The sequence below is a fragment of the Poecilia formosa genome, unplaced genomic scaffold, assembly GCF_000485575.1.
Source record: "Poecilia formosa unplaced genomic scaffold, Poecilia_formosa-5.1.2 Scaffold6, whole genome shotgun sequence".
Classification (NCBI taxonomy): Eukaryota; Metazoa; Chordata; class Actinopteri; order Cyprinodontiformes; family Poeciliidae; genus Poecilia; species Poecilia formosa.
In genome coordinates, this window is record NW_006799945.1 from 4,425,262 (window position 1) to 4,453,064 (window position 27,803).

Below are 27,803 nucleotides of genomic sequence, written 5' to 3' on the forward strand. Positions count from 1 at the left end.
TTTTTTTTTTTTTTTTCTGTTCTGAGACGGCGATTTCTGACGGGAGATTTCCGAAACAAACCGCCGCCTTGAGAGCCGACGGTTTCGACACAGGCGAACCTACAGACTGTTTCGGTCTACGATAAAGAGAAAAACACAGGCGGAGGACATAAAAAACATAAAGCTTAAGTAACATTTCAAACGCATTGCACATTATAATACTGCCGAAACCCTTTTTTAGTGCCTGTGGTTGACAGCCAACGCACCAGTCTGATTATTTAAGCTCATTCTCAGTCATAAAAACAAACCTCCACTCTGCTATAATGCCAATAAATAAACAGCAACAATGAGGACTAATACGATAAAATCAGTTCAGAGTGATCACAGCCGCCAGTCATGCTAATACGTAATGAAGACGGGGGAGAGCAGCAAACTCACTGCACCGCTGGAGAGGACGAGTCAGATCAGTTCCCTTTAGTTTACACTGCTGCCTCACTGTTAACACTGCAGGGGAGGAGGAATTTACCACACAGTGATAGAGAAAACAAAGCAGCTTTAAGAGCATGTCAGTGACTGGATGAATTATTATTATTATTAATAAAAGCTAATTTGGGTTCTGCTTTATGCCCAGTTTGCTTGTATGGAAATTTGAGAAAACAGCCGACACAGTTCAGGGAGCTCAGGATTCTGGTACCTTTAACACCGATTCCCTTCTGAGACAATACTACACACCAGAGCCACGCTGAACTCAGGTGTTTTTCACAGGGAGTTGGGGGAATCCAGAGTGATAGAAGTTGGTAGAAAAATAATCTTGCTGGTCCAGTTATTTAAAAAGGTATGAAAATATCCTAAAGCGATGAGGTATGGAAGGATGAAACTCCTCGTGCTGCAGGCTCGGACACAATCGCATGGTTTCTGAGCAAAGCTTTGTTCTGCAGTCTGCTAAGTAATGCAGCATGATGTTCAAACTCTTTGAATTTACTGGAAAGAAAGAAAAGAGAGAAAGCCTGGTGCTTTTCTGTGCTGCTCTGCAGCTTCCCAACACCTCCAGGAGTAGAAACTGACATAGCTGACCTTTTTTTCCACACACAGAGCACATTTTGGTGAAAAGCTAGACAAAGTCAGAGCCTAGCTGGTAGCTCAGTACGCCTTGAATAAAAGGGCGGATTTAAAGATAGAATAATACTGACTGAAGTATGAACCTGGAGGGAGAGGAACTTTCTGTGCGCAGACATGCTGATGCAAACTAATTCCAGTCAGCAGCTGCTGCTGCTTCCTCCGTCTGAAATTCACAGGTTGGAGTCCCAGGATCGGGCGCTGGCGTTCAGGACAAGGTGCAGTCGTAGTTCCCCTCCTCCTCCCTCTGCTCCTCCGTTTGTTCAGGCGGAGAGTCTTCAGGCGGAGGGCGGGAAAAGACTCCGGCGGGTTCGAGCGTGGGCAGCGCCAGGCCGAGCGGAGCCGCCCCCCCTCTGCTGTCCTCGGGCCGGGGGGCGGCGGCTCCGCCCGGGCCTTCGGAGGCGGCCAGCTTGCAGCTCTGGCTGGCGGGCTGGAAGGCCTCGGGCTGCACCTGCTCCGCCGTCGAGTCCAGCAGCTGCTGCAGCTGCGGCTGGATCAGGTTGAGAAACGGTTTGTACCCCAGGCTGGAGAGCGGAGAGAAAACAGGAACGTCGAACTTAAGGCTTTTCAATGCCACCTTGAATGAAATTTAAGGCTTTTCAATGCCACCTTGAATGAAATTTAAGACATGATTTGATTTGGGGAACTTACTGAAAATACTAATATAAATATTTTATTACAGAATAGTATAACATTGTTAAATATACAGTTAAATATGCTATATTAAGCCTAGCAAATATAACTTTTCTTCCTCGTTACAATTATACATTACTTTGTATTAAAACTCCTCAAAATACTCTGAAGTTTGTATTTGTGTCGAAATGTGAAATATGTAACTTGTGATGACTAAATCTGCGAGGTGCAGCCGCTGTCTGAACACCCACCAGTCACTGGAGGCCCAGGCGTCAACGGCCAACAAGCCGTTCCGGAGGCTCTGTGTCGTCTCTGGAGGGACCTCTGGGCTGTCCAGGAAGCTGACCACCTGCTTGATGACACTCGCGTCCCTCAAGATCAGACCAATCACAACACACCACTCCAAACAGCCCGCCTCCATGAACACGTGCAGGAGGTACCTAAGGGACAGACGTCAAAACAGAGCTTTCTGGTTTGAATCCCACAAATGTTTTAACTAGAAAAAAATAAAAAAAGAGAGATGAAATTCTGAGATTCTCACCTGAGCTGCACCTGGGACTTGTGCGGGCCTTTGTTGGCCAGCTCCATGGAGATGTGCTCCAGCTCGGCCTGACTCAAGCTCAGAGTGGAGGAGTTCTCGTCGACCATGGTCCAGTCGCCGTCCACCACTGAGCTGGTCTCTGTGAGGTCTGTAGCCGAGCCGACGCTGTACTCCTCCACTGAACGCAGAGACAGACATGAACAGTCAGAGCCTGAGGTTGTTTTGTTTTTTGTTTTTTAAAGCAGGCTGACAAGGATCGATTTTTACCTTTGTTAGTTAGCAGCGACAGGAAGGCGTCGTGCGTCTGCGGTGAGTTTTGGTTGGAGTGAGCAGACGAGGCTGTGTCCGGGTCTTTGGTGCTCTGCTCGAGCCCGTCCATCCAGGTGTGGTTGGCGGTCGCGGCGGAAGGCGGGGCTGTGTCCATCTCGCTGTTCAGCAGACTGTCTGCAGACTGAGACTTCAGCAGCTGCGTGCTCAGCACTTTGAGGAACGGGGGGGGGTGAAAAAAACACAAAACCGATCAACAGGAGCGAGAGGAAGCTAAAACGCAGCTAAATTTCCCGTCTGCTCACCGCTGCGACAGCGTCCGTTCTTCAGAGGGGAGCTGAGGCTTCCCACGGGGATGACGGGGAAGGGCCAGAGGAAATCTTTGTGGAGCTTCTTCAGAGCCGAAACGAAGTCGTCGACCCGCGCCACGCGGTTTCTCTCGCGGCACAACCAGCCGATGAGCTCGAAGCCCAGCTGGGCGGAGAAGCACCCGAGGTCACGGAGACGCACCTGCTCCAGGAGGTGGCGGGCGTGGCGCCACAGCATCATGTCGATGTACATGTTCTCTGCACACTCCACGTCCCGACTGAGAGCAGACACCACACACACTCACTGAAGTGATGACGGCCGGATGGTAAAGGTATCTGTTATTAAGCTAACCCATACTGGGCCCGTACCCTTTGGCAGACGATCCGCTGGGCATGCTGAAGGTCTTCTGCAGGTTGAACTTTCCCGTGGAGATGGAATCTGCAGACTGGGACAAGCTGATGCTGCGATTTCTGAAGAACTCAAAGCCGCCGGTTGAGCTGGGTTCCTGAAGAAATCATGGTGTTTACTTTATTTCCATGTTCATCTTTACAAAGATATGATTCTTATTGTCATAAATAGTTAAAACTGTAAGGAGAAGGGAGGATTTTCACATGAGTTATGAATCTGAAACACAAATTATCTGAATATTTCATCTGGGTTCGTACAGATTTCTCATAGTAAAATTCAAACATTTAAGGATTTCCAGGACTCCTATGAACACCGTTTTATGTTTTTAGATGTACATCATCCGGAATTTTGGCAAAAACAACAACAATAAAAAAACAGTATGATTAAAGAAAACTATAATATCATGTATGATTACATTCTCTGACCTGAGTTGATGGCGTTGGGGGCGGAGACTCCATCTCTCCTGAGCCAATGGCTTTGAGGAACCGGATCATGTGCCGACACAGGTCCCACTTGCCTTGCTCCAGAGCCGTGTTGAAGAGAAGAGTGGCGTGCTGCCGGCTCACGGCTGGAACCTCCATGTTCTGGAGGTAACAAGAGAGTAAACATAAAAAAAAAAAAAAAAATTCTATTTCATCCCTACTGATCCGGCATTTCACAGAACCGTGAGGTTACGTACGCAACGGTCGTTTTAGTCTAAACGGGAACTGGTTAGGTTGTTTCCCTCCTTCTCACCTGCAAGATGATCAGGTAGGAAGCTGCTGTGTCCAGATCCTGAGCCATGAGGCACTCCTCAAACAGGTCTTTGGGGTTCCCCACGGCTGCAAACAGGTAGTTCCACAGAGCGTATTCGGTCTTCCGGGCACAGTGGACGATGGTCTGAAGGAAGAGGGGGAACTCCGTGATGAACTTGGCCACGGTGGGAAGCAGAGGGTCAGGTATGGGCTCCCGTGAAGTCGCCTCTTCTTCCAGCACCACGTGGACCATCAGCTCCAGGACGTGAGGGAAGTAGGGGAGGGCGGCACATGACTGAGCCAGCATCAAAGCCTAGGAGTTGAGGGGGGGGAATAGAATTTGAAAAATGAGTCCTATGTTAAAATTTTCAAAGCCCCTTATTCAACGCTTTGCTTGCTTGTTGTATTGGTGGGCGTTCATTGTATCGTTCATCCTTCGTCGAGATAAATTTCTTACCGTAATAAGACATTTGATTTATCCCCGTCGCAATAAATTTCAATTAATGATGTTTAAAATCCCCTGAAACTGTCTGTATTGTCGGGACTGTTTATTTTACCGCTTTCTCCATTGTTTAACAAGTGCATCAATAAATTTGAAAATATGATTGAATGCAGCTACTATGTGCGGTTTAGTGATACAAATCACACTTCTTTATGTGACTGGCGTCCTGGAGAACCATAATGCAAATTATATATTTTCAAGAGCAGTGTTTGTGTGTATGGGGCTGCAGTTGCTGTGTCATGTCCTCACAGCCATACAGTTACCTAAAAAATTAAGTAACAAATAGGTCTTACTTAACTAAGTCCACATCGCCTGCCCCTAGTTTGACACTGAGAAGCTTACGGGAAAATTCCCTGCTCTGTAAATAACCATCCCTACCTGCAAAGAAAGACGTGTCAAAGCGAATGAGGCGGCTGTTGATGTTTATTTAATATCTGGGAGCCAGCACGGACTGAACGCCTTCATTCACTTCCTCCATTGCCATTATAATGGGAGAAAACCCAGATGGAGATGTGAAGGAAGATTTGAATCGAGCGGATTTGCGTAGGAAGGCAACAGTCAGGCTAGAGATTTCCCATGAAGTGGTCCAATCAGAAGCCTAAGTAAAAAACAAACAAACCTGTTCGCCCAGGTTGCGAACCAGCAGCTGCCTCAGGATGTGGTGGAGGTAGATCTGGGAGGTTCTCTCTACTGTGCAGTAAGGAAACAGCGCCTCCAGTGGCTCGGAGGATCCCTGCAGTCCGTCGTACAGTACGGTCTCGTTGGTCGCCCCCAGCACCAGGGCGTCCTCAAACAGCACCGCCAGTGGATAGATGTTGATGTGGAAGGGCAGCATTATGCGTCTGGAGAGGAACGAGTGCGGCTTCCGGTGGTCCCTGGGGAACAGCGGCAGCCAGACTTTCATTCCCGCCTCCCCGCAGGACAACCACAGGGCCTCCAGCAGGTGGCGCTTCTTCTTGTTGGAGCGGCAGGTGGTCCACACGTTCTCCACGCACTGAGCCAGCACCACCGGGGGACAGAACGGTAGCTGCAAGACAAAAAAGGAAAACGGTTAGGGGATTGTATTCGGTGAAAATGGAAACGGAGAGAAGTTTGTACTCACCAGCTTCTTGTTGACGGCAGGCGTCTCTTTGTCCCGTACCTGTGGTCCCGATCGGTCCCTCTGCAGCATGATTAACTGGCCAGCCAGATTCAACATGATGCTCTCTGCCATGCAGGCCTGATATGGAAACACAAACACACACAGCTCATCATACCTCTGTTCCCAGCTCAGCGAGCGTGGGTTTTAATGTGCCGTCGTTAACCTGCTGCGGTGCTTTCAAAGAGATGCCAGTCTCTGTGCGCACCGACGTGAGCGTGACCGAGACCACGAGGGCTGGATGAGGGATGTAGCGAGACATGGAGACCTCCTGCAGCAGCTCCACGCAAACCGACGGGGTTGGACTGGAAGAAACAAAAACACATGTTGAAAGTTATGAGGGGTGCTTTTGAAAAACGCTTACATTTAGTCATTTTTAAACAAAACAGAAAGCAACGATTGGCTGGTTTTCCTCGAGGTTCTACAACGGGTTCTCTCCCAATTTGATTTAAGTTGGCAGTATACAGATAAAATCTGCTTTGATTTGATTGATAAGATAATATTTAGCACACAACTGTTTACCTTGAAATTTCTACTTATATGGCTTTGAGAGTCTAGAGGGCAACATTCATAAAAACCAGAAATCAAGAAATAAACATCTGTAATTATTTTTTTTCACCAGAGGGTGGAGGCAAAGTCTCAGCAGAAAAGGTAAACAAAAGCATCTTAACCAGATGAAAAGGCATAGAAATCATGCGATCTGGGTTTTACAAATGTTCTTACTTCAGCTACATCACAGGAAGGGATTGATCAGACATTTTAGACCAAAAAGAGAAATTGCTGCACAAATGGCCAAAAAACAAAGGAGTATTGATTTTAAAAATAGATAGTTTAGTTTCGGCACATCAGGAACATTTTGTCCAGAAAATGAACCAACCATAAAGAAATTTGATGCGATTATGACTGAAAGAAGATGAAGCTCAGAGAGTAATACCCGTCATTCCTCCTCTCTATGCTGTAGAGGCAGATTGAGCAGTCGGCTCTGAACAGGATGACCATGTCTCTGAAGACGTTGAGCAGCAGCGTGTCAGAGTGGAGCTTGGTAACCGAGGCGAAGGCATTGTCCAGGTTAGATGATCGCTGATAGAGCCTCAACTAGGTAGATGAATCAGTCGCCATAATGAGACAAAAAGAACTTCAGACTCAGAACTGAAGAGAAATAATGAGGCCGAGTCTGCCACCGTCACCTGCTCTTGCTGGTCTGTGAAATTGTAGCATGCCACCACAACAAAGTCTTTCCACCAGGCAAGACCTCCTGTCACAGTCATGTTCTGCTCCTGCAAACAAACACAGTTATTTTCATCTCGTCTCACAAGTTTTATTTATTATACAAAATGGGACGAGTGTCTGCCTACCTGAGTGATGTTACCAAACAGCTTCCATTTCCTCGTGAATAAGGAGTAGTGTGCAAAGCCCCGTCTGCCTGCGACAGCCATGCATTGTCCTGCTGTGTCTATGGCTGCAAACTGCAGACACACAATAGTAAAACGTTAAAAAGTGCTGAAAAAGAAAAATTAGGGATGCACCGATTTCAGTTTTCTGGCTGATCGCAGATCTTTAAAAAACCTGACCTGCCGATTCCGGCCGATATTTTTTTTTTTTTTTTTTCTGAAATATTGCCAAGAGTCGTTGAGTTGGCAACAGTGGAGTGACTATGCCCTGCAAACGCCAGTAAACTCTCTCTCGTTGCAAAGCAACAAAAGACAGTGGTTGATTTTTAGATTTTTGCGGCGGTAGATAAGATTAGCTTCACATGCAAGTGTTTTTGCATGCCACACAATTTTATTCAGCTTCTCTCCCAGGTTTGAAGATACAGAGATTTTATCCCACATTATTCTTTCCAAAATAGATCCAGCCCAGCAAGTCTGTGAAAATCTTTTTTACACATCTTAATGTGCAATACTCTGCACATAATACAGGTATTTGTTGCAAGACTGTAATAATAACTGTTCTCCTTCAATGCAATCACGTTTAAATCGGAAGAATAATCTAAAGAGGGATTTAATTAAGAGAATATTTCAAGTTAACACACTGCTGTGTAAATGCACTGCAAGAGCTATAAATCATATTGACACACACACACATACTCACTCACCCGTATTGGCCAGTTGCTCTCAAGGTATGTGCTGTGAATCTAAAGAAGAGACAAAAAGACAGTGAACTAAACTTCATGCTGAGTGGAGCCAATTTAAAACTGCAGCTGGTGAGGCGGGAAAACACTAATTACATGGAGAGAACCTAAAAAACCACAATCTAATCTTATGTTTCAGAACAATTAAATATGTTTGCTTGGATCCTGCTTGCTGGTTACTTTCACACACTCACCTGGACCACATGCCAGTGCTTGTGTCCCAGTAAAGTGCTGAGTCCCTGAGAAAGAGAGGAGTCTGGGTTGGGCGGGTGATGCATCGGGCTGCCGTCCCGCGGGTGCAGGTTTGTGTGTGCGTCAGCGGTGCTGTGGATTTGCGTGGGGTCCCCACAGGTCAGGTAGAGGCGGTCTTCTCCGTGGAGCAACACCTGCTCCTGGTTACTCTGTACGGTTGACGAAGGAGCAAAGAAAGCACGAATGTTTGATGCGACCGTGTGTTTGTGCGAGGGCGCTGCGGACAGGTTGTGCTCTCACCGTGCAGGGGTTGACTGTGAGCGCGCTCTTAATAAAGTGGAACTGCAGTATCCCAGCCTGCAGAGAAGGGTGAGGAGGAGAAATCATCTCCACGTCCTGCTCCTCGTCCTCCTCCTGCTTTCTCCTCTCCTGTCTGCTTGGGATCACCCACAGGTGGTAGCCTTCTGCTCCCCAGCTCTGGTGAACAGCACATTATCCATGTTAGCAACACAGAGGAAAAAAAAGAAAATGATTGTGCCAGACTGTTATGTAATCTACATATTATCAAGACTTCCTTATTTTCTTTTGAACGTTGCCTGCTTTGACTACTGCCGAGTCAAAACTTTGCAGAAACACATTTTGCTGCAATTACAGCTTTGAGTTTTTTTTTTAAACTGGGAGAGGTTTATAAATATTGTCTGAATGTGAATTTTTAAATTATGAAACAAGCGTATTTTAGTGCGCTTTCTGAAAATAGCGCATAGTACATTATAGTTTGTAGTTGTAAAAAAAAAAAAAAAAAAAAAAGGGAAAAAAAATCTAGTAAGGACTCAACCTGAGAGGTAGACCATCCTTCAGTTTATCATCTTCTGTGTGGCAAGGTTTTAGTTAATTGTTCTTTTGGAATAACATTGTTTGTGCTGTTAGGTACTGTTTTATGCCACTGGACTAGAAACTAAATACACAAAAAGTATATAAAAAAAATAATAATCAAAACTAAAACTCAAAAAAGTATAGATCTAGATCACTTTGGATGACCTGAAATTCCCAGCTGCTCAAGAGGACAACAAGGAGAAATGACAGACAACTCCAGATTTTTGTACTGTACTGTGTTTTCACATAATCACCTACTAATATGTCCGAAGTTATGTCTAAAAATGTTTTTTCAGGATCTGAGCTACCTTTGCTCCACTTCACAAGAAAATAATTCACTACCCATAGGATTACTCAGATGTAAAAATAAAATCACAACAAAGCATTGCATTCATTTTTATAAAAAGCAGCATCACATACCATAGAGCTTATTTTAAGTGGGTCCTTCTTGGTGCCATCAGAATGATGCCTGTGGAGATAACGTACAAAAAAAATGCAGAGATATAAAAACTTTCACCAAAAAACCCCCCAAAACAAAGCAGAACTCTGTGTCCAACTCACGCAAAGTCCTCTCCCAACGTGCAGATGAGATGCGCTCCGAAGACACTCCACAACGACAGACCGCCACACTCCCAGGTTACCATGACAACACTGTAGTCAGGTGACCAGCAAATTAGCTTGACGGCGCCAGTCTTGTTATAGATGTCTAAATGGGAAAAAGATCCAGAAAATGTATTTGTGGGATTACTGTGTAAAAGCTGCAGTGAAGCATTCTCGGTATTTCCATCTCATTTGTATTTGTTTGTTATTTCATATTTACCCGTTATCGTATCAAGAAACTTGAAATGTGTCAATTAGCTACTCAAAATTGGAACATTTGCAAGGAATGTCAAAACAAACGAATGGAATCTTAAGCAGAAGCTCAACAAAGTGATTTGAAGATAATATTTACAATTTGTTTTAGCATAAACTCTTCAGTAAGACAGATGAGGATATTATCGACATTTCAGTAAAAAGCATCCCCCTGTTTGGAGTTTCTTATCTTCTTATATTATACAGCATCTAAAGGACAAAACAAGCAGAACATGCTTTTTTTTCCTTTTTTCTTTTTACCATTACGCCTTCAAGCAGAGTTTTAAGTGACTTTGCATGAGACGGAGAGAAAAGCTGCTGTGAAAGGATCTTTGGTTGTAGTTTGATGCAATTTACAGGTTTAAGCTGCAGGGTTCTGAGCCACTTGTGTTGCTGAATCATCTGGCTCTGCTGTGTCCAAAACTCATCTGTGCACTTTGATCAGAAGCATTTCAACAGTGGCTACATTTCTACCCTCCATCAGACCCCTGTACTCTGACACATGCAAATAAGATGCAGAGAAAAGCGACATCACATCGAGCTTGAAAAGACAAGTGAAAAGATTTTAAACGGATAACATACAGACTAAGAAAGAGATTAGCCCACCAGGGGGCGCTGTGTCTTTACATTGGATATAGAGCGTCTGAAATCCTGAACGGATGCATTTGTTAAGGGTAAAAAGCAGGTGAGATGTAACGGACAGTGCAAGAGTGATACCTGGGTAGTGTTTTGGTGTGAGCTCCAGTTTGTGGGACAGCTGCATCGATCCTGTCGTCGTGTCGATCATGTAGACCAACACTGAACCGCTGCAACATAGGACAGTAAAACTCATTTTAATCAGATAAAGTGTTGTGACACAAAAAGATCAAAATGAGTCTGCAAATTACTGAACGCACAATTTCTTCCACAACAACTAAAACAAAACCGGTTTCTCTCCTTCGAAACTCTCCTCTGTACTGCTTCAGATCAGACAAAATAAATAAATAAATAAATAAATAAATAAATAAAATAAAAATCACCTGATTTAATCACCATTTAAATGTACATTTTTTTAAAGGATTTTTTTTTTTTTCTGCTTGTTCTTATTCCGTATAGTTTTTGAGTAAATCAATTGCCGCTGCACTTAGAAGTACTCTGGGGAAAATAAAAACTTTGCATGCAGTCCGAAGGAGTTTGTGTGCACCATCAAAAAAATAATACCATAATCAAGAGAGTAACTTGAAAGCCAAAAAAAAATCTATCAAAGAAAAACAATCAAAGAAAATTGCCGGTGAAAGTCAATAAATTCGTTAAGCCTTCAGATTGGCTTGAATAACTTTTTTGCCCCAGCTAATGAAAACTCCTGTCAACATTTATGAAGGTCATATATTATGTATAAAATTTGTTGGATGATCTGAAACATTTAAATGTGGGGGAAAAAAACTAACAAATTGTATAGAGCAATATATTTTTCAAGTATTTTTTCCACTTTAACTTTCTACTTTAAGAAAGAATTCAGTTAAACACAATACGAAGCGTGTTGTTCACAGAAACTCATTAAAAAAAAAAAGACGTCTAGTACGAAACGGCGAGGAGAGAAATTCCTGCCAGTCCAACAGATTTCCTGACAAGCACACACGAGGTAGCCTCGACAAACACGAACCGACAAATTTTCGCAGTGGACACGTACCGCAAGGACAACAATCTCACTGTAACGCACAAATGCAAGTAAACAGGCCCGGCTCTGCACTGTGAAAACGCAGACAGAGTGTGAGACAGTAGCACAGACCTGGCGCAGCCAAAAGTCATCAGCCTGTACTTGTTGTTGACAGCCACACAGGTGCCGTCCGTCACGTCTGCTGCCCAGACTCCCTGCAGCTGCTGGACACACACGAGAAAAACTCAGAAAATACACAAGAAAAAAAAAAGGCAAGTTTTATAGAACAAAGTACACTGATCAGAAGTATGGAAAACGTAATTATTTTAGAGCTGCACAGCTTGTGTTTGACCACGGTTTTTAACACCAGCAGTCGGTTTGCGGCGACAGAGAAGTGAACCTGAGGGGGATTTAAGTAGTAGCTCATGGGATCAGGCAGCGGAGGCGGTTACAAGCAAATCTACATGAAGGCAGGAGCTGGAAGAGATTCAGCAGCCGCATCATGCTGTTTTAAAGAAAGCTTTGGGATGGCACTACACTGCCTAACAGAAAATAAGCCTCTGTTTGGTGAGACAAGCGACGAAAGCATAAAGAGGGAATTGTTTTGATGGCATTAGAAAGTGATCTTTGTGAGCGAAGGGCCTTACATCTGCTGTGATTGAGCTGCTCAGCGGTGTGATAAAGCCCAGGCGGCCATCGCTGAGGACCACAGCGAAGCCGTCCAGGGTCAAACAGTACTCCATGCTACGGATGTAGACTCCCTCCAGGTCCAGAGAGGGACCACCTACACACACACACACACAAATACGCAGCACATTTAAGAGTCTGGAATGAAATGCTGCTGTGATGTTTTTAAAATCGTTCCTCCAACCTCGAGCGGACTGCAGGTCTAATGAAAAGGGGATTGTAGTGAGGCAGATGGCCTTGCGTCCATTGCTGCCGAGGCCGTCCCAGTGCAGGACGTGGAGGTATCCGTCTGCCGTGCAAACCAGCAAATCCTCCTGCAGAGTCTGAAGACTGAGGAGACACGAGAGAGGAGAAATTCGCTTTTTGTATAAAGTAAAGAGCAGCAGCAGACAAGTCGGCAACAAGAAGAAATGGGGTAAAAACAGTGAGCCATTCATCATCCAGCTGTATCCCGACAGTTTTATGGACCAGCTGTGACGTAGCTGACACTGCCTCGTCTCACTGTCCTCTAAGACACACGGGAACAAACAGGCCTGTGTTTGTCCCTGTGGGGTGCAGCGTTGTCTGTAAAAAAAGACTGAGAGGGTAGACTCAACACAACGGGGAGAAAGAAGGACAAAGAGAGCGGGGAAATGACGAGGACTAAAGCGTACAGGCGCTGCGGACCGACTGTGGAGGAGGCAAAGTTTTTTCGTTGCAGCTTCGCAGCGGGAGACGCCCACTCATCTCCTGTACAATCAAGCTGTGCCTGTGAAATGCCAAAGCAGAGCTCTCATTCAGATGACTGCCCTATAATCTTCGTCAAGTGGAAGAGATTTGGGAGAGGAGAGACGGAGAACTGACAAAGGGGGAAGCTTATTGTCAATCAGCAAAGAAAAGAGAAAATGTATAACAGAAAACAAGGTTTTATTTGATATAATTGTTTCTCTTTAATGACATGTTTTAAAAATACATCTATTCAGACTTGGAAATGACAGGAAAATTATGGGGTTTTTTTTGTTGTTTTTTTTTTTCAAAAACAACTTTGGAATCCTGCATGTAAAATTAGAACTGCAAAAACTTTGAAGTTTAATAATTCATTTGTTGATATGTTATCTATTAAATGAATATAAATTCCAAGTATGTTTTACTAAAAATAGAGTAATTTTAATTATAACCAACCATTTTCAATTATCCTATATTTCTTTTAAGTTCCTGCAGAACAACGTCTCTCTGCAATCAGTTGTAACATGCATTTGTTGAGCTGGATTATTATTTTAATTTGAATAACTGTATGTCAACAAAAATAAAGCAATGCATCATTTTCTTTTCACGTTGCAATCAGGTGCCAAAATCTCTCCAAAAAATGTATACAGACATAATGAAAAAATATGAATACTTTTGCAAGGCACACAAGAAAACAATTTTGAAATGAACCCTTTTTTAAAAACATAAATAAAAAAAATTGTCTTGTTGCAAGTAGACAAAATATCATCAAGTTGAAGACAACGTGAAAATGAAAAGCAGATTCATCAGGGACCCTGACAAGCCATCACCCTCATGTCAGCAGACAACAAAACAAACTGCTTAGCTGGAAATCTTGTCAGAAAATTTGCATCCTCGTTTGAATCAATTATAGTCCTGACAATATTACCCATCAATCACTCTGCTTACTTAGTTCCCAACCACTGGTTCGCTCTTTCAGAAGATTTCTAAGTGATTGTAGAAACTTCTCAAGGTCTACTCTGGCCCTCCACTAGAGGGGAGAATCACAATGTGAAGCTAAATGCCTCTCATTAATCCGAATTCAGGTCAATAACCCTTGATAAACTGATAGAGGGGAAAAGTGAATGCAGAATTTAACATGCATACATCCAGTAATTTAAAGAATCCACTTGAATTAAAGAGTTAATCTTATTTGTGAGCTCCAGTGTATTTTCTTTATGTTTCTTCAAATAGCATGTCTGTAGTTTCAGGCAGACAACAAAAAAAAAATGCAGACAGTGATTCAAAGAAAGTGTCTACCTGGTGATAGGAGCCTCCAGGTCCACAGGCTTCTTCATCTCCAAAGAAAGAGCGGGGGCGCATTGCTCCTCTTTGTAACCTGGAGTCACTTTCACACGAGGGCTTCCTCTGTGGAAACGCAAACAAGCGGTCCAATTAACCTTCCTGAAAACTTAACTATCCAGAAACTCCACAGTGAACTTGTTTTCAACCTTTGTGTCCAACCTGGATGGGGGAACATGTTCCAGTTTATCAAGGCATGCTGTCGAAGAAAGCGGCTCACACAATCCATACACAATAAACTGCATAAAAGCTACATGAAATGTGCATGGAAATAGGAAAGACAGTGAAGAAAAGGAGAAAACACACATATCTCCTTGCACATAAAAATAATTTGCAGCATTTTGCACACTCTCTCGAGCAATTAGCTTAAAACAATTAACCTTTTCTCAAAATAGCTCTGGACAGCAGCTGCAACATTCATACAAATCTGCTGTGAATGTGTGCATCACTTACTTTGGATAGACAGGCTCGTAAAGATACTTTTCCTCTCCTCCACCCAACACATCAAACAGGAGGATGTAGCCATTGGCGGTCTGAAAACAAAGGCAGAAAGACAGGAAGTGTTTGTCCATTAAAACCCTTTTCAAAAAGTGGCTCAAAAGTTTTTCGATTTGTTGAACAGAAGTTCGAAAGCCATCTACCGTAGAAACTACATCTAATGAGTCACACGCATTCGGCCAGTGACGAGGTTTTAGTCCCTTTTGAGGCTAATTCAGCTCAAATTAAAAACTGTTCAACTGTATTTTTACATTTTTATAGAATGCCACAAGATAAGACGGGGAATATTAACCATTCGTGTTAAAGATTTCTGACACCCAAAAGTCACTTTGTCAGTTTAACGGTTATGTAACATAGTGTCACCTTTGGTCTTTTGGCTGCAGTGTGAGGGATTATGCAATGTTCTCACATGAAAACTATTCCTGCAACTGACCAGCTCCTCCTTTCTGGTGTTATCTGATCCTATGACCAAATAACAAAGATGCTACAATTGAAGAGGTGTCACTTCAACTGATTTTAAGAACAAATCTCTAATCATTGTGAGCAACTGGAAGAACAAATGGGAAGAAGCGTGAATATACCAAAAAACAACAACAAAAAAAGGCTTATTATATATCTAAAGGTCAGCAGATCAACATCAACTGCAGAATATTTAATTATTTAGCATTTCTTCACCAATAAGGAAGGATGTTTCGACCGCCAGAGTTTTCTTTGATGCATGAACTGCAGATTCCAATATGAAGACATAAACTTATCTGGGAAAATGTTTAATTTCAACATTTAAATAACATGTTTTCTCTCAATTTAAGCATAAAAAGAAATGCAGACAAACAGCTGAACTTTTCACCTTGCCCTGACTAATCATCTTCACACAGGCGGACGGGTAGAAATAAATATTTCTGATGCTTTTGGTTTCTTCAAGAGAAATCCAATTCACCTGATATTTGTGTCAAGTAAAAGCTTTACAAAAGATAAATATAATGAATAAAACAAAACACTTAGCCAGACATCAAAGAAAATAATGTGCATTGGTGTGATGGCAGGTTAGAAAAAGTGGGAATAAAGAAATAGAAACATAATCTCTTGGTGAACACTAGTTGGAATCAGAAAGTTTGCTCATTTTTTCCATCGGTTGAATTATAGCATCACTAACACTTTATACTTAATGCCCTCAGTGTTAAAACATAACAATGCAAATCTTCCAAAAATAAATCACTTAAATCTATCCATTATCTTCATAGCAATCAACAAATATTCCTGCTGATTAAAACGCATAACAGCCATTAGCTAAATACAAAAGTAAAACTGTCAGCATTTCAACATCCACTGGAGAAACTCCCTAGTCATCATAGAGAAACAGCAAGGATACAGACACACACTGCTGTCAAGGAAACTTCAGAACCAGAGCCTGTTGGCTGAAACATGAAACGAAACTTGATCTGCAGTCCCTCTCCAGCGAAAATGTGCCAAGACTGTGCAATGTCTGTACATAGAAACCAGCTCCGTCACATCTGGATACAAAGGGGTTTAAACGAGACAAACAAAGGGGGTAACCTGAGGCTTGCTAAATATTTTAAAGTTATGGAGTGCCATAAATTTAACAAAAAATAATTATGATAGGCAATGCTTTCAATTTCAAAAACGACAAGAAAACAATTGAATACATACAAGATTGCTGGACCATATTTAATGATTTTTCAAACTGAAAAGAAAAAAAAATCCACCAATTCTTACAAAAGGTTTTAAACGTCAATAAAAACAATTCAGATGTAACCTCAGTTTATTTGAGACATTCTGATCATGATCAATCTACGGTTGCTTTACTGCTAAAAGATCATTTAGAAAGACAACTATATATATTTTTTCTTAAGTATAACCTTTCACTGTTGAACAGTTTCTGCAACATGCAGCAAAATCCTTTTTAAAAACTCACATCTGGAAATCCTTTTAGATCTGAAACAGAAAACGTTTCTCACACATTTGTTCTATTAAAAGAATGGCATAACAATTTCTAAAAAAACCCAAAACATTCTGGATCCGTTTTTTTTTTTTTTTTTGTATATTTGATTTCTAAAATTTATTTCAAAAGATCGCTGGTTACAGAAATCAGAGTTACGACTTCAATCACCCCCCCCATCTTTCATCTGCAGGTTAATCACAGTAAAACAAAGCAGCAAGTACAGGTGCATTCTGCCGGTGGGGCTTTGATTAGGTTCATTTCGACTCGGTACAGGGAATAAAAACTGCGAATGAAAGAAAGAGTAGATACAGAAAGAGGGCTTCCAGGACACCTTGTACTTTCAATGTGATCATACATGCGGAGATAATGGCGTAGGAAGAGGCAGGACGCCAACTGGAGCCCCACAAATATGTGGGCACTGAAGTTCAAAGGCAATCAGTTGCCCAGCATAGGGGAGGTTTTTGTGGCTTTTTTCATGAACAGTCATCAGTGTTCAGGCTGTGAAGCAAGTGTCTGTGAAACACTAAAAAAGAAATGAAAAAGAAAAAGAAAAAAGAACCCTACCTGTTTGATCAAACAGCTAAAATATACATGACCAAAATCTGATAAACCCTTTTCAATAGAGTCAAGGAATCAGATTTTTTTTTCTAACACTTGGTAGCAAGTGTTAGCATTCCTGAAATATATGATTTAATATTCTTAAATTAACCCTTCTTGACTTAATGATGTGTCTGAAATAAACAACATCAAAGGTTTGACCTCATGCCAGAGTTGGAAAAACATAAAATGAAAGAAAAAAAAAGCTGACTTCAGGCAAACCAAGAGAAAGACTTTGGAAGTCCTTGTAGAGAAACCGAGAAGTCAGCAGAATACTATACAGTGTGATGCCGTATCGAAGCCTCTCTCTTAGACGTGTCTAAACTCGTCCCAGAGGTGCAACAACACACGCGCGCACACACACACAAACACACAAGCTTTCAGCCAGCTGATACTCTTCTCGAAACTGGGAGAACTTCAACAACTTCAGCTGCAACAGATCATCATTTAAATCCATGCAAACTTCGTCGCGGCCAACTTTTGCTGCAAAACAGGAGCCTCTGGCACGAAGCGCATCAAGTTAAACAGCTCAAAAGCAGAGCACAGATGTGAGACGCGTATCTAACAAGAGCAGGGCTGAGAGCGCCCTGAAAGCCCACAGCTGTCAGGTGTGCTAACCAAGAAGTCTAAACGCATTCCTCCATCACCGTTAAAGAGTGCAGTCAGGTTACTCTGATCACCGCTGCCGAAAGGGCCAGCTGTATTTATGGCCGAGCGAATGCGCTGTTATTGTGTTGCATCATGGATGTTCGGGCTGGAGATCAGAACCTGTGGGCCGCAGCAGAAAGATACCGACGCTACATCTAGAAATCAGCCTGCTATTTCTAAACCGTCTGTTGTTCTTCAGAACATTGCTGAATAATGGAGAATTAAAGCTGCCTCCTCCCCCACACACAATGTAACGTATGTGTGAATGCACACTGTGCATGTACAGGAGAAAACTTGCAGAGAGATCCTGGCAGATTATACTTTACTGAGCAGCGCCTTATGAGAGTCTAAAAACAGAGAGGGAACATTTTGGCCTCGGAATGATCCCAAAAAAGACGGAAGAAAAGCTCAGCGGTGAGAAGTATTTCCTGTGTTTCAAGATGTTTTTTTTTTCTCTTTAAAGTTCCTTGAGTTCTTTTTCTAAAATCCTTAACTTCATTCAGACTCTTGGCTAAACATAGATGCCGGCCATAGTTTAAAAGGGCGATTACGTTAGCCTTGGGGTCTGTAGGGTGTGTGAGCGGCCTTAACATCTGGAAAACAGCTGCTTTTTTCAGAGTGAGGACAACTGTCTGGGTGAGCCCGACTTTACTTTACTCTCTCTCTTTCTCTAATTAAACAACAATACAAATCTTGATGTGAGAAGTTGTTGGTTTTTGAAAATAACGGGGGAAGGTATTTGCTCATCAATGTACCTGTGAACTTAAACAGACTCCAGAAAAAGTAAATGAAATTAGAAAAACAACTCTGATTTTCAAATGCACTTGTTAAAACGATAAGTCGGCAAATGATGGATGGGAAACATTCCAGTGCATTGCTCAGCAGAGCAGCTACAGCCTATTTGGCAACTGCATTTTCCTTGATTCTTACATTACACGCATTTTTGACCAAAGCAAATACTTTGATGGGAAGCTGTTCAGTGCAAAAAGAAGAAATATATCTAAAATGAATACATGATTGTGCTTTATTCACAGCCAGGATAAATCTACCACATTCAAACAAACTACACCCATTAAACCCTGTGGAAGTAGACAAAAGTAAGATTCTGGAGCCAAGCGGCTAAGCAGGAAACTGTCCTTAATCTGTGAGTAAACACTGACGGATAAAAACTAAGTAGAGGTGGGTGGTAGCTACTTATGTTTACTCAGATACATTTACTGCCATCAGTAGAATAGATTTTACTTTTATTTAGGTAATATTATTAGTATTGCTGCTCATAATTGAGTAAAATGTCTGGATCCTCTTCCCAAAGAAAGTCACTTCCCTGAATAAGAACAAATGTGTCAAAAATCATTAAAGACAATCAATACAATATGACTATAAATAAGATAAATACACAGATAAATGACTACATTACTCCTAAAATTGAGCCACACACAGGTAATAAGTGAATTAAAAAGTTCAGTAAAGATCAACGATATGTTTTGAAGTATTTTTTTCTTTGTGACTTTCATCAACGTTTTAAATAAACTCATTTATGCAGTGAAGGCAAAAAAGCAATATGTAAAAAGGAGAGAGTAATAATTTATGCGGGATGTTGCTGAGCTCAGTTCGAGCAACACTGCAAACTACAGACACACACTGAAGATCATCAGCTCTCAGCATTTTAAAGTCTGAATCAGTATCTGAAGAAAGCGCTGAAGAACAAAAACACATGCTCCCAATAAACAGCTTCGCTGCCTTCAATCCGTGGTTCTTACTGCACCTTGCGTTGCGCACCAATAAATCGCCCACATCCCACGGTCTGACTCTACGCAGGAGCTTCTGCTGCGTTACATTAAAACAGCTTTGATCAGTAGAAACATGCAAAGTCCTGGTGGTTTGAGATTGTTCTCCAAGATGCTTCATATGCAGTTGATGCAGAATTTAACTAAAAATGAGCAACATGTTCTCTACAAACAATGCAACCCGTCCGTTAGAAGTAGCATAACTGTTTAAGATGAGGTAAATAGCTCTTATTGGCTCTTTTATGCACTACTGCTTATTATTCAGGCATGTCTAATAAGTAAAAAGAAACTGAAATAGTCAATTTCAAGTCATTTGAGTAAAGCAAAAACAGAGAGAGGAGTTATTGTTGCAAAAATGTAATTCCAGCCTCCAGCGCTGTCAGACTCCCACTGGGTTTTACTAGATAAACTAACACAGGAGCTCAGATGTAAACTGTTGCTTTAAAATCTACACACCTCTAGAAGCAAGGTTTTCCAGTCAGGGCTTTTTAACAACTAATTTCTATATATTTTGAGTGCATATTAATAAAGACAGCAATTAGCTTTTTTTTAATTTTTTTATTTTTTTAATATCAAATATAACACTCATCAAATTGATTTCTGATGTTTACAGTTTACTCTGAGGCTAAAAAAAGCCACCGGAAAGTCAGAAACAGTCAAACCTAAGCTGTGTTTGCAAAGGTCAGGTTGTGAGTAGAGATTAAATCCAGATATTTTTAACTTCTTCACCTCCTCCCTGCTGCCTTGAGACCAGGCGAGAATGGGAAAGAGCGCGAGCGGCTTCTTTTCCAGACACATTTGCGGCATTCCTTCATGTATATTTTCAGCTCACAATAGGAGGTAAAGACAAAAAGCAAGAGCAGAGAGAAGAGGAAACAGACCAGCTTGAACAAGGCAGAAGCTTATCAGGCCTTTAATCTTCCTCTATTTTATTGACTCGTTTTGAAACAAACAGATTTATCATTTATACAATCATGTTCTGTCTTTATAATATTAGATTAGATGTTACAAAAAAAACAACAACTTTCAAACTAAAAAACCCAAATGATCTTGAATGCTCCCACTTTACTGGCCTTTTGCCTTTCTCCGTTTTAAAACCTGACAGACAAAATGGCATCAAGGATATTAGGTGTTGTTTTGGGACAAACAATGCTTTAACCACGCCTTCTGTCCTTGACACTGTTGCTAGCAAATGGCCTGCTCGCTACTTCATTGGTCACAAAAGTGTGGGTGTAAAAAGAAAAGAAAAGAACAGATGATGTATCCCCAAGTTAAAGAGAATTATACCTTTTTTCCTCCCCATCTGTTTTGTCCCATAAGTAATAAATCAGCTCAGGATTCAAGATGGCCTTAAAATAGCCTCAACGTCAATAAAATTACCTAAAGTTACTCCTACCTTTGGATCCAACTGAAAATGAAAGCTGTGCGACTGATGAACACAATGCAGTACCTTTGTTTGAATCGTTTCACTTTGAGTAGACTCAATCGTGCAGTGATAAGCAGAGGACAAAGGGTTGAAATTATGCAAATACGGCTCAGTAAAGCCATTCAAACATCACATTCTGATTTTACTATTTTGGTTGTTACTGCCTGCATTTTGACGGTTTTTGTAGTGTCACTGTGAACCATTTTCTGTGCAGCATTTGTCCAAAGATTACTGGCTCTGTCCTGCAACATACCTAAGGGGGATTCTTTCTAAAATCGTATTTGTGACTGATAAATGACTCATTATTGACCTGAAAGCTAAAACACACAGAGTAACTGGTCAATCTGGTCATGAAGGATGAGGAATATTGGTGGAGAGAGAGCAGAAACCCTTAAAGGCAGCAGATAAGTGGAGACAAGACAATAGGGAGTCATTTGGTGTTAAAAAATGCTCACAAAGGCAAATAGTTGGGCTAGTATTGTTGTTTAATGTAGTCTCAAGCCTGTATGGAAGTTCATGTTAAGTTTTTCCACCAACATACAGCAGTCTGTGAGTTTTTTAAAACGACCACAAGCTCAAAGTCTGGCAAGAACTTTGACAGTCCTCAGCATTTAACAGGCTGCTATTATGCAGGGGGGTAAAAAAAACAAAAAAAAAAAACAACAAAAAAAACACAGTTTGATCTGAAGAAAATGCCAATAAAGCTAAGTTTGCAGCAAGTTTACAAGCAAATTGCCAAGAGGATATTAGAAAAGGGTAGAGCCTAATCAATGAAACTAAACATGAGAGCGGATGAAATGTCACAGCGTACTTACCGCCACAGCGACCATGGAGTCGTCTGGCTTCCATTCTGCTTTCTGGTAAAAGCCAAACTGGGCCGCTGCCTTTGCAGACTCAATGTAGCTGACTATCAAAACACTGGGCTGTGTGTGAAGGAAAGGGACATGGAAAAGAAAATGAGTACTTTCAGAACACAAGGAAACACAGAAAACTAAATGCCTCATGATGTCGAACTTTTCAGGCTCCATTCAACAAAAAGAATCAACCATGAGAGAAACTCTGGGCTGTTTTTTTTGTGTTTAGTCGTTTTGGTTAAGTTTTAAAACATAGCTCTTGGTAAAGGATGATTAGGGGTCTTAAAATGCAGTGTTTGGGGTTGTGTTAGGGTGGGACTTCTCACTCCAGCAGAGACAGAGTGTATTTAAGAAACCACCAGGTACACAAAAAAAAAATCATAATTTAGATTAACTTTATTTATTTATTTTTTTTACATCATTGCTTGTACAGATTAATTTTTAAAATACCATGTTGAAATAAATAAACACCAAAAGATTTTTTTTTTCCAATATGTATCATTATTCAAACAAGCTAGGATAGGCATTATGGGTATTGTAAAATGAGCCGACAAGTCACTCACTCTGCATTAAGACTGTCCTACTTTGTCCTTCAAATTTGAAAGTTGCAGATTGTGGCAAATTTGAATGAAAGCTTGACCCTACTGTGCTTTTCGTACTGAATACCTCAACACAACAGTACTGCCATAGGTATCACATGGCAGTTCATGACAATCCTAAATTGTCATGAATTTAGGATAATTCATGACAATCCATAAATATTACAGGTTTCTGTGCCTCCACAATGAGTTTTAGCTTTTCTGTGGAGGAGGAAACAATCAGTAATTTTGTTACTGATTGTAACAAAATTACCTTAGAGGATTTCTTGTAAAGCTGCAGCACACCACAGAGCATGCCATTTGGTTAAATTTTACCCCAGCAAAGTTTTTTTTGTTTTTTTTTTTTGCTCTGAAGCTTAATATTATTTTATAGGTCAAGCTGCGACTATTGTAATTTTATAAACCCCATCAACGGCTCATGCAAATTCTTTTCCTAGACGTTGTGAAAAATGCATATTTTTATTTATTTGAACTGCGGCTTGAAGAATTTCCAAATTCCACAGTCACCCAGAAACCTGAATTTGTACAATTTGGAGTTGTGGACACTTCCTCATAGCTGTCCATGTTCATGAGAACCAAGTAAGTCACATGATTTTATTTGATTTTTTTTAAGAGTTGGTTGTTTGATTTTGTTGCTTAATGAGTTCCTTTTAGTAACAGTCAGGATACCCTGTAGACTACAGCTGCAGTGCCAAAAGCTACAGAAGTTTAGGCTAGCTGATGTGTCAACTTCGGCACGAAGCCAGTGTAGCCACTCCTCTCTCAAATTTCCGAACAAAGCAGGTGCGTACAGGCCACTCATCACAGATAGACTGCCACCAAAATCACCAGAAGTCAGATATTTTGGCAGAACAAACATGAACAATCACAACCTAACCACAGAGGTCTTCTACATAATAGACATGATTAAATTTTTGTTTCAATAAAAGGATGTTTAAGCTAATATTTATGCCACACGATAGAGAGAGAAAAAATAAATACGCATCCTATTGTACCTTTACCTTGTCAGAAGCAGTGTGTTTATCATATATTATTTACAAATGTTCAACTTTATCTATCAGGCTCTTAAATACAGAAGAAGCTGCTAAAAAATGAAATCTGGTAGAAGTTTAAGGCCCAAACCACCATCTCTTGTTTTGTTTTATTCTTTTACTTGCTGATTCTGACAGCTACATGCACCCTGCTGAGAAGTTATTGCAGCTTCATGATTAGAAGTGGGAAAAATACCTTAATCACACTTTTTAAAAAAGTAGTTGGCATTTTGATGAAAAGGTGAGAACTTGTTTTATTTTCGTCACCATAAAAAGACAAAGTACTGCAGAAAAACACTGAACACCTACAAGTGTGTCAGGTCCTGAAGTAGGAAAAATGTGTCCACGTGTAATTTTAGATGCAGGGATACTTAGTCAATGTAATTAGAGGAGATGGTTTAACTCTTTCTTCTCTATGGTGTTTGTTTCATATAATTAAAATTTAATAATGTCACTGACAGCAAAACAGAAACCTCTGTCTTCTTTAGAGCTCCTAAAGCACAAACTACAGAGAGGTTCAGCACTAAAGGATCATAACACAATAAATCTTCTGGACTTGTAATTTTGTTCTTGTTCAACATAGTTTCCTTGAAAATGATTAAAGCTTCTCTTAACTTATTTTTGTAAAATTGAAACTGTAGTTTCTTACCCACTAAAGAGTTTGTTTTCTTTACAGATTAGTATTTTATTGCACTGAGAAGAAAAAACAAAACAAAAACTTTATTCTATAGTTTTCTGAAAATTTTGCAATTCATCCTTGATTCCATTTATCACAATTCTGATTCTCATTTAAGGCCAGATGACTTTCAAAAAATACAACAGATTATGACTCAAACCAAAACGACTGACTGACCAACACAATACAGGAAGTAGATTAGGACATTAACAAAGGACAAAAGGAAGTAAGAAAACTAGGAAAGAATAGTAGGAAGGACACAAGGAGGGAGAAGTTAGCAAATGAGGTAGAAAGGAAGGACAAAAAGAAGGAAGGAAACAACATTTAGAAATACAAGTATGTTCTATATTCTTATTTCCGTTTGCATTTCAAATAAAAAAAACTGCTAAGCTACTATAAACAGGATACTTAACATGCTATGTATTTGTATTATTATTGTCATTTCCCACGTCGCGTCAGCAAGTGCCTGAAACATGCAGTCACTGTTGGCTAAAGAAGACTTAGGAAAACATTACAGAATACACAAACAATTGCTCCAAGTCTGTGCTTTGAAAATATGCAGAACCACGTGTACTTATGTGTCTGTGTGACAGAACAGAACACATTTATCAATTTACTACTCTACTTCTCAAACGACTGCACTGCACCTCAGCTGAGCTGCCTGATTTCAGGCTGCTGCTGAAGACACATGAAATTAAAGAGAGAAAAGATCCTGAATAACAGTTCAGTTTCTGAGTTCATCTTTCTTTAATGGTAAATGGACTGAACTTATATAGCGCTTTATCCAATCATTTTTGACCACTCAAAGCGCTTTATACTAGAGTCACATTCACCCATTCGCACTCACAAGCGCTCACACATTTATACACCGATACGCAGCTCGGTAGGCAATTTGGGGTTAAGTGCCATGCCCAAGGGCACATCGAACTTACAACCTTCCGATCGAACTTACAACCTTCCGATCGCAAGACGACTACTCTACCCACAGAGTCACAGTCGCCCGTAATAATGCTGCAGACAGAGACGGAAGGGAAGCAAGATATGCTCCAAATCCTGGGTGTGTCTGAGGAAGTTAACAGTGACCCCTTATCCATTGTTACTGCATCTTAATAATATACAAACGGTCTGGAAAACAATGCAATAGGTTATTGGGTCAAATAACTTCCTCTAAATGAAGCTTTTAGTAAACATCAGTGATGGGCTTCAATATACAAATTTGTCTTCAAATAAGTTGTACAAGTTAGCTGTCCTGTTAGCATAAAGAAACAAAAAGTAATGTTAATGTAAAATATTACTATTGCAGAACTGCAGAACCCAGTCAAACAGCACATTTTTTAAAGTTGATTTTAAGGGCTTTTATAGAACATTTATTTTGATAGGAAAGAGGGTGAAGAAAGAAGAAGACATGCAGGCAGCAGCCAGGGACCAGGAATCACTCCCAGTACTGTCGCCTCTGCACATGGTGTGTCTACGCTACTATTTGAGCCAACCAGCTCCCCCAAAAGCTTAATACTAAGCAGGAATTAAGAGCGAGAAATTGAAATTAATGCAAATCTCAGCAAGTCAAAAAGCTTCCAACACCCGGTTCAGGCGAGGAACACAAATGTTGTGAGGTAAAGGCAAAAAAACTAATGTGTTTTCATCAAATGCTGTTTGGCACTACATCCAACATGCAATATTTTTTGTTTTGATCCAACTCCCACGATTTTTTTAGCTGCTTTTTTTGATCTGAATGTACAACCTATCTTTTCAACATACCTAGAGGTTTATGTTATAGTTCTTTTAAACAAAAAAAAAAAAAAGCCCAACCACAAACTGAGTACGCAAATCAGTCTGTGGTTATTAGGATTAAACACAGGCCAATGGTTACAATGCAGCATTATGTGATGTCCCTGCTCAAAGACACATTAATGAATAAGTGAATGATTTCCATATTTTTTGCCACAGATTTTATGTGTAGTTTTTCCGCCTAAATTAAATAACCTATATGTTGCAAAGTCAAAGACAAAAACACTGGTTTGATGTTGTTTACATAGGTCTTAAAAAAAATCAAAAAGTCAATAAACAGAATCTTACCAATATCATAAGTAACACATACAAATAAAAGGCCTATTTGACATCATGTTCCAAATATTTTGTCTACAAAATCCAACTAAAGGATGAGATGAGCACAAAGGTATTACATCTTTGAATAGTCGACTATTAAACATTCTGGATGGATATTACTGTAAGCTATGAATTTTAAAAACAGGCTCTTACGAATAAGCAATTAGATCTCTGTGACAACTTGTTGAGAGACAGCACAGTAGAACCATCACTCTACACAGGTGTGTGGATATACCGCACTCTGAAATGACGCAAAACAACGTCATTTGCCATCTCAGTGGTGAGTGTACAGGTGTAACCATATGCCAACACATCACGGTAAAAAAAAAAAAAATCTCACCAACCTAAGCCTCACTTCTGTTATCTAAATTACCTAGTTTTTTATTTTTTATAATTCTCGTAGATATACACACATTACTGCCAGAGAAAATAAGCGGCTTCCAGATAATGAAGCAGCTTTAAAGAGTCTGTCGAATGTTTCTTGAAGTGAAACTAGCACTGCTGGCATTGTTGTTATCTGGTCAGCTGAGTTCTTGAACATGACCGACACCGGGCAGCAGCTTCACTCAACTTACCCGAGAGAACCAGACGCTGAGCTGCGTCTCTGACAGCAAGGCGAAGTAAAACCTCTGGGAGCTGGGCTGGATGTGAAAGGGCTCCTCGGCACTCCTCAGCGGACAAAGCAGCCTCCGGGGCCAGCCGGTTAGAAAATACATGACGGCTGAAACTCCCTCCTCAACACTCCAACAGTGCGGAGATCCTCCTTAAATAGTTTTTAATCCAGATGACACATTAGCGGCCGTTTTCGTAAGATTAAAAACTTTGGAAGATCCCAGTCTTTGGCACTGCGCAGGTTATCGGTACGCAGATGCCATAAAGATAGATTCAAGCAGCCAGTGAAGCTACGCGGCTAACTTAAAGCTAATGAGCGGTCCAAGGGAACCCAGAGTTCCCGAAAACAAAAGCAAAGAGAACCGCTGCGTCTCCACTTAGCCTCCAACTGTGAGATGCAAGCATCAAACGGGTCGAATAACTTCCGCTCCCAGTGTCGTATCAATTATTTCGGTGTTTTGACCAGAGGTGTCTGTTCACGGCTAAGAGTCCAGTTTTCACTCCACTCTGCCTCACCGTCGCCATTTTTACAAGCGTCTATCCGACTTAACGCTGATTGGGCGAGACCGGAGAGTTTGCGTGGTGTTGAAATGTGACGTCAGCTTTGCGTTATGTGAGAAATGCTGCGAGGAAGACAGAGTGGCTCGACGCTGACATCTGGCGGCGAAACAAAGTACCAACAGAAAAAAAGAAACTTACCTATTTTTTTGTCAAATTCTTAACAAGTCTAACAAGCAGACAGCAAATATGTCGGAAAGTAAAATTTAAAAGTAAACAAAATGGAAGAAAGCTGTAAACCTGCTAGTCAGATCTTTCGTTCTGTAAACAAAAGACAAAATTCTCACTCCAAAAGTTTACCATGCACAGCATCCACTTTCTTTCTTTCTTTCTTTCTTTCTTTCTTTCTTTCTTTCTTTCTTTCTTTCTTTCTTTCTTTCTTTCTTTCTTTCATGAACTGAGGTGGA

General features: G+C 41.0%; 1 protein-coding gene across 2 annotated transcripts; it reads right to left on the minus strand.

Annotated features, from left to right (window-relative positions):
* ric1 (RIC1 homolog, RAB6A GEF complex partner 1) lies at positions 1-27,391 on the minus strand. Of its 2 annotated transcripts, none has more exons than XM_007568752.2 (27): positions 26,802-27,391; positions 21,776-21,883; positions 14,498-14,577; positions 14,003-14,110; positions 12,183-12,328; positions 11,959-12,095; positions 11,444-11,532; positions 10,393-10,481; positions 9,385-9,529; positions 9,244-9,292; positions 8,251-8,427; positions 7,953-8,159; positions 7,723-7,761; positions 6,983-7,093; positions 6,815-6,904; positions 6,562-6,722; positions 5,794-5,932; positions 5,592-5,708; positions 5,109-5,516; positions 3,989-4,300; positions 3,679-3,837; positions 3,214-3,350; positions 2,842-3,122; positions 2,537-2,749; positions 2,270-2,447; positions 1,980-2,168; positions 1-1,619 (listed from the first exon to the last, which is right to left on the minus strand). In XM_007568752.2, exons 1-27 carry the CDS (start codon positions 26,940-26,942, stop codon positions 1,304-1,306), a joined length of 4,326 nt encoding a protein of 1,441 aa, XP_007568814.1. In that variant the 5' UTR covers positions 26,943-27,391; the 3' UTR covers positions 1-1,303. The 2 variants fall into 2 exon arrangements, with proteins under 2 accessions (XP_007568814.1, XP_007568807.1); XM_007568745.2 differs by having other exon boundaries at positions 11,444-11,535.
* Between the last annotated feature and the right edge of the window lie 412 nt (positions 27,392-27,803).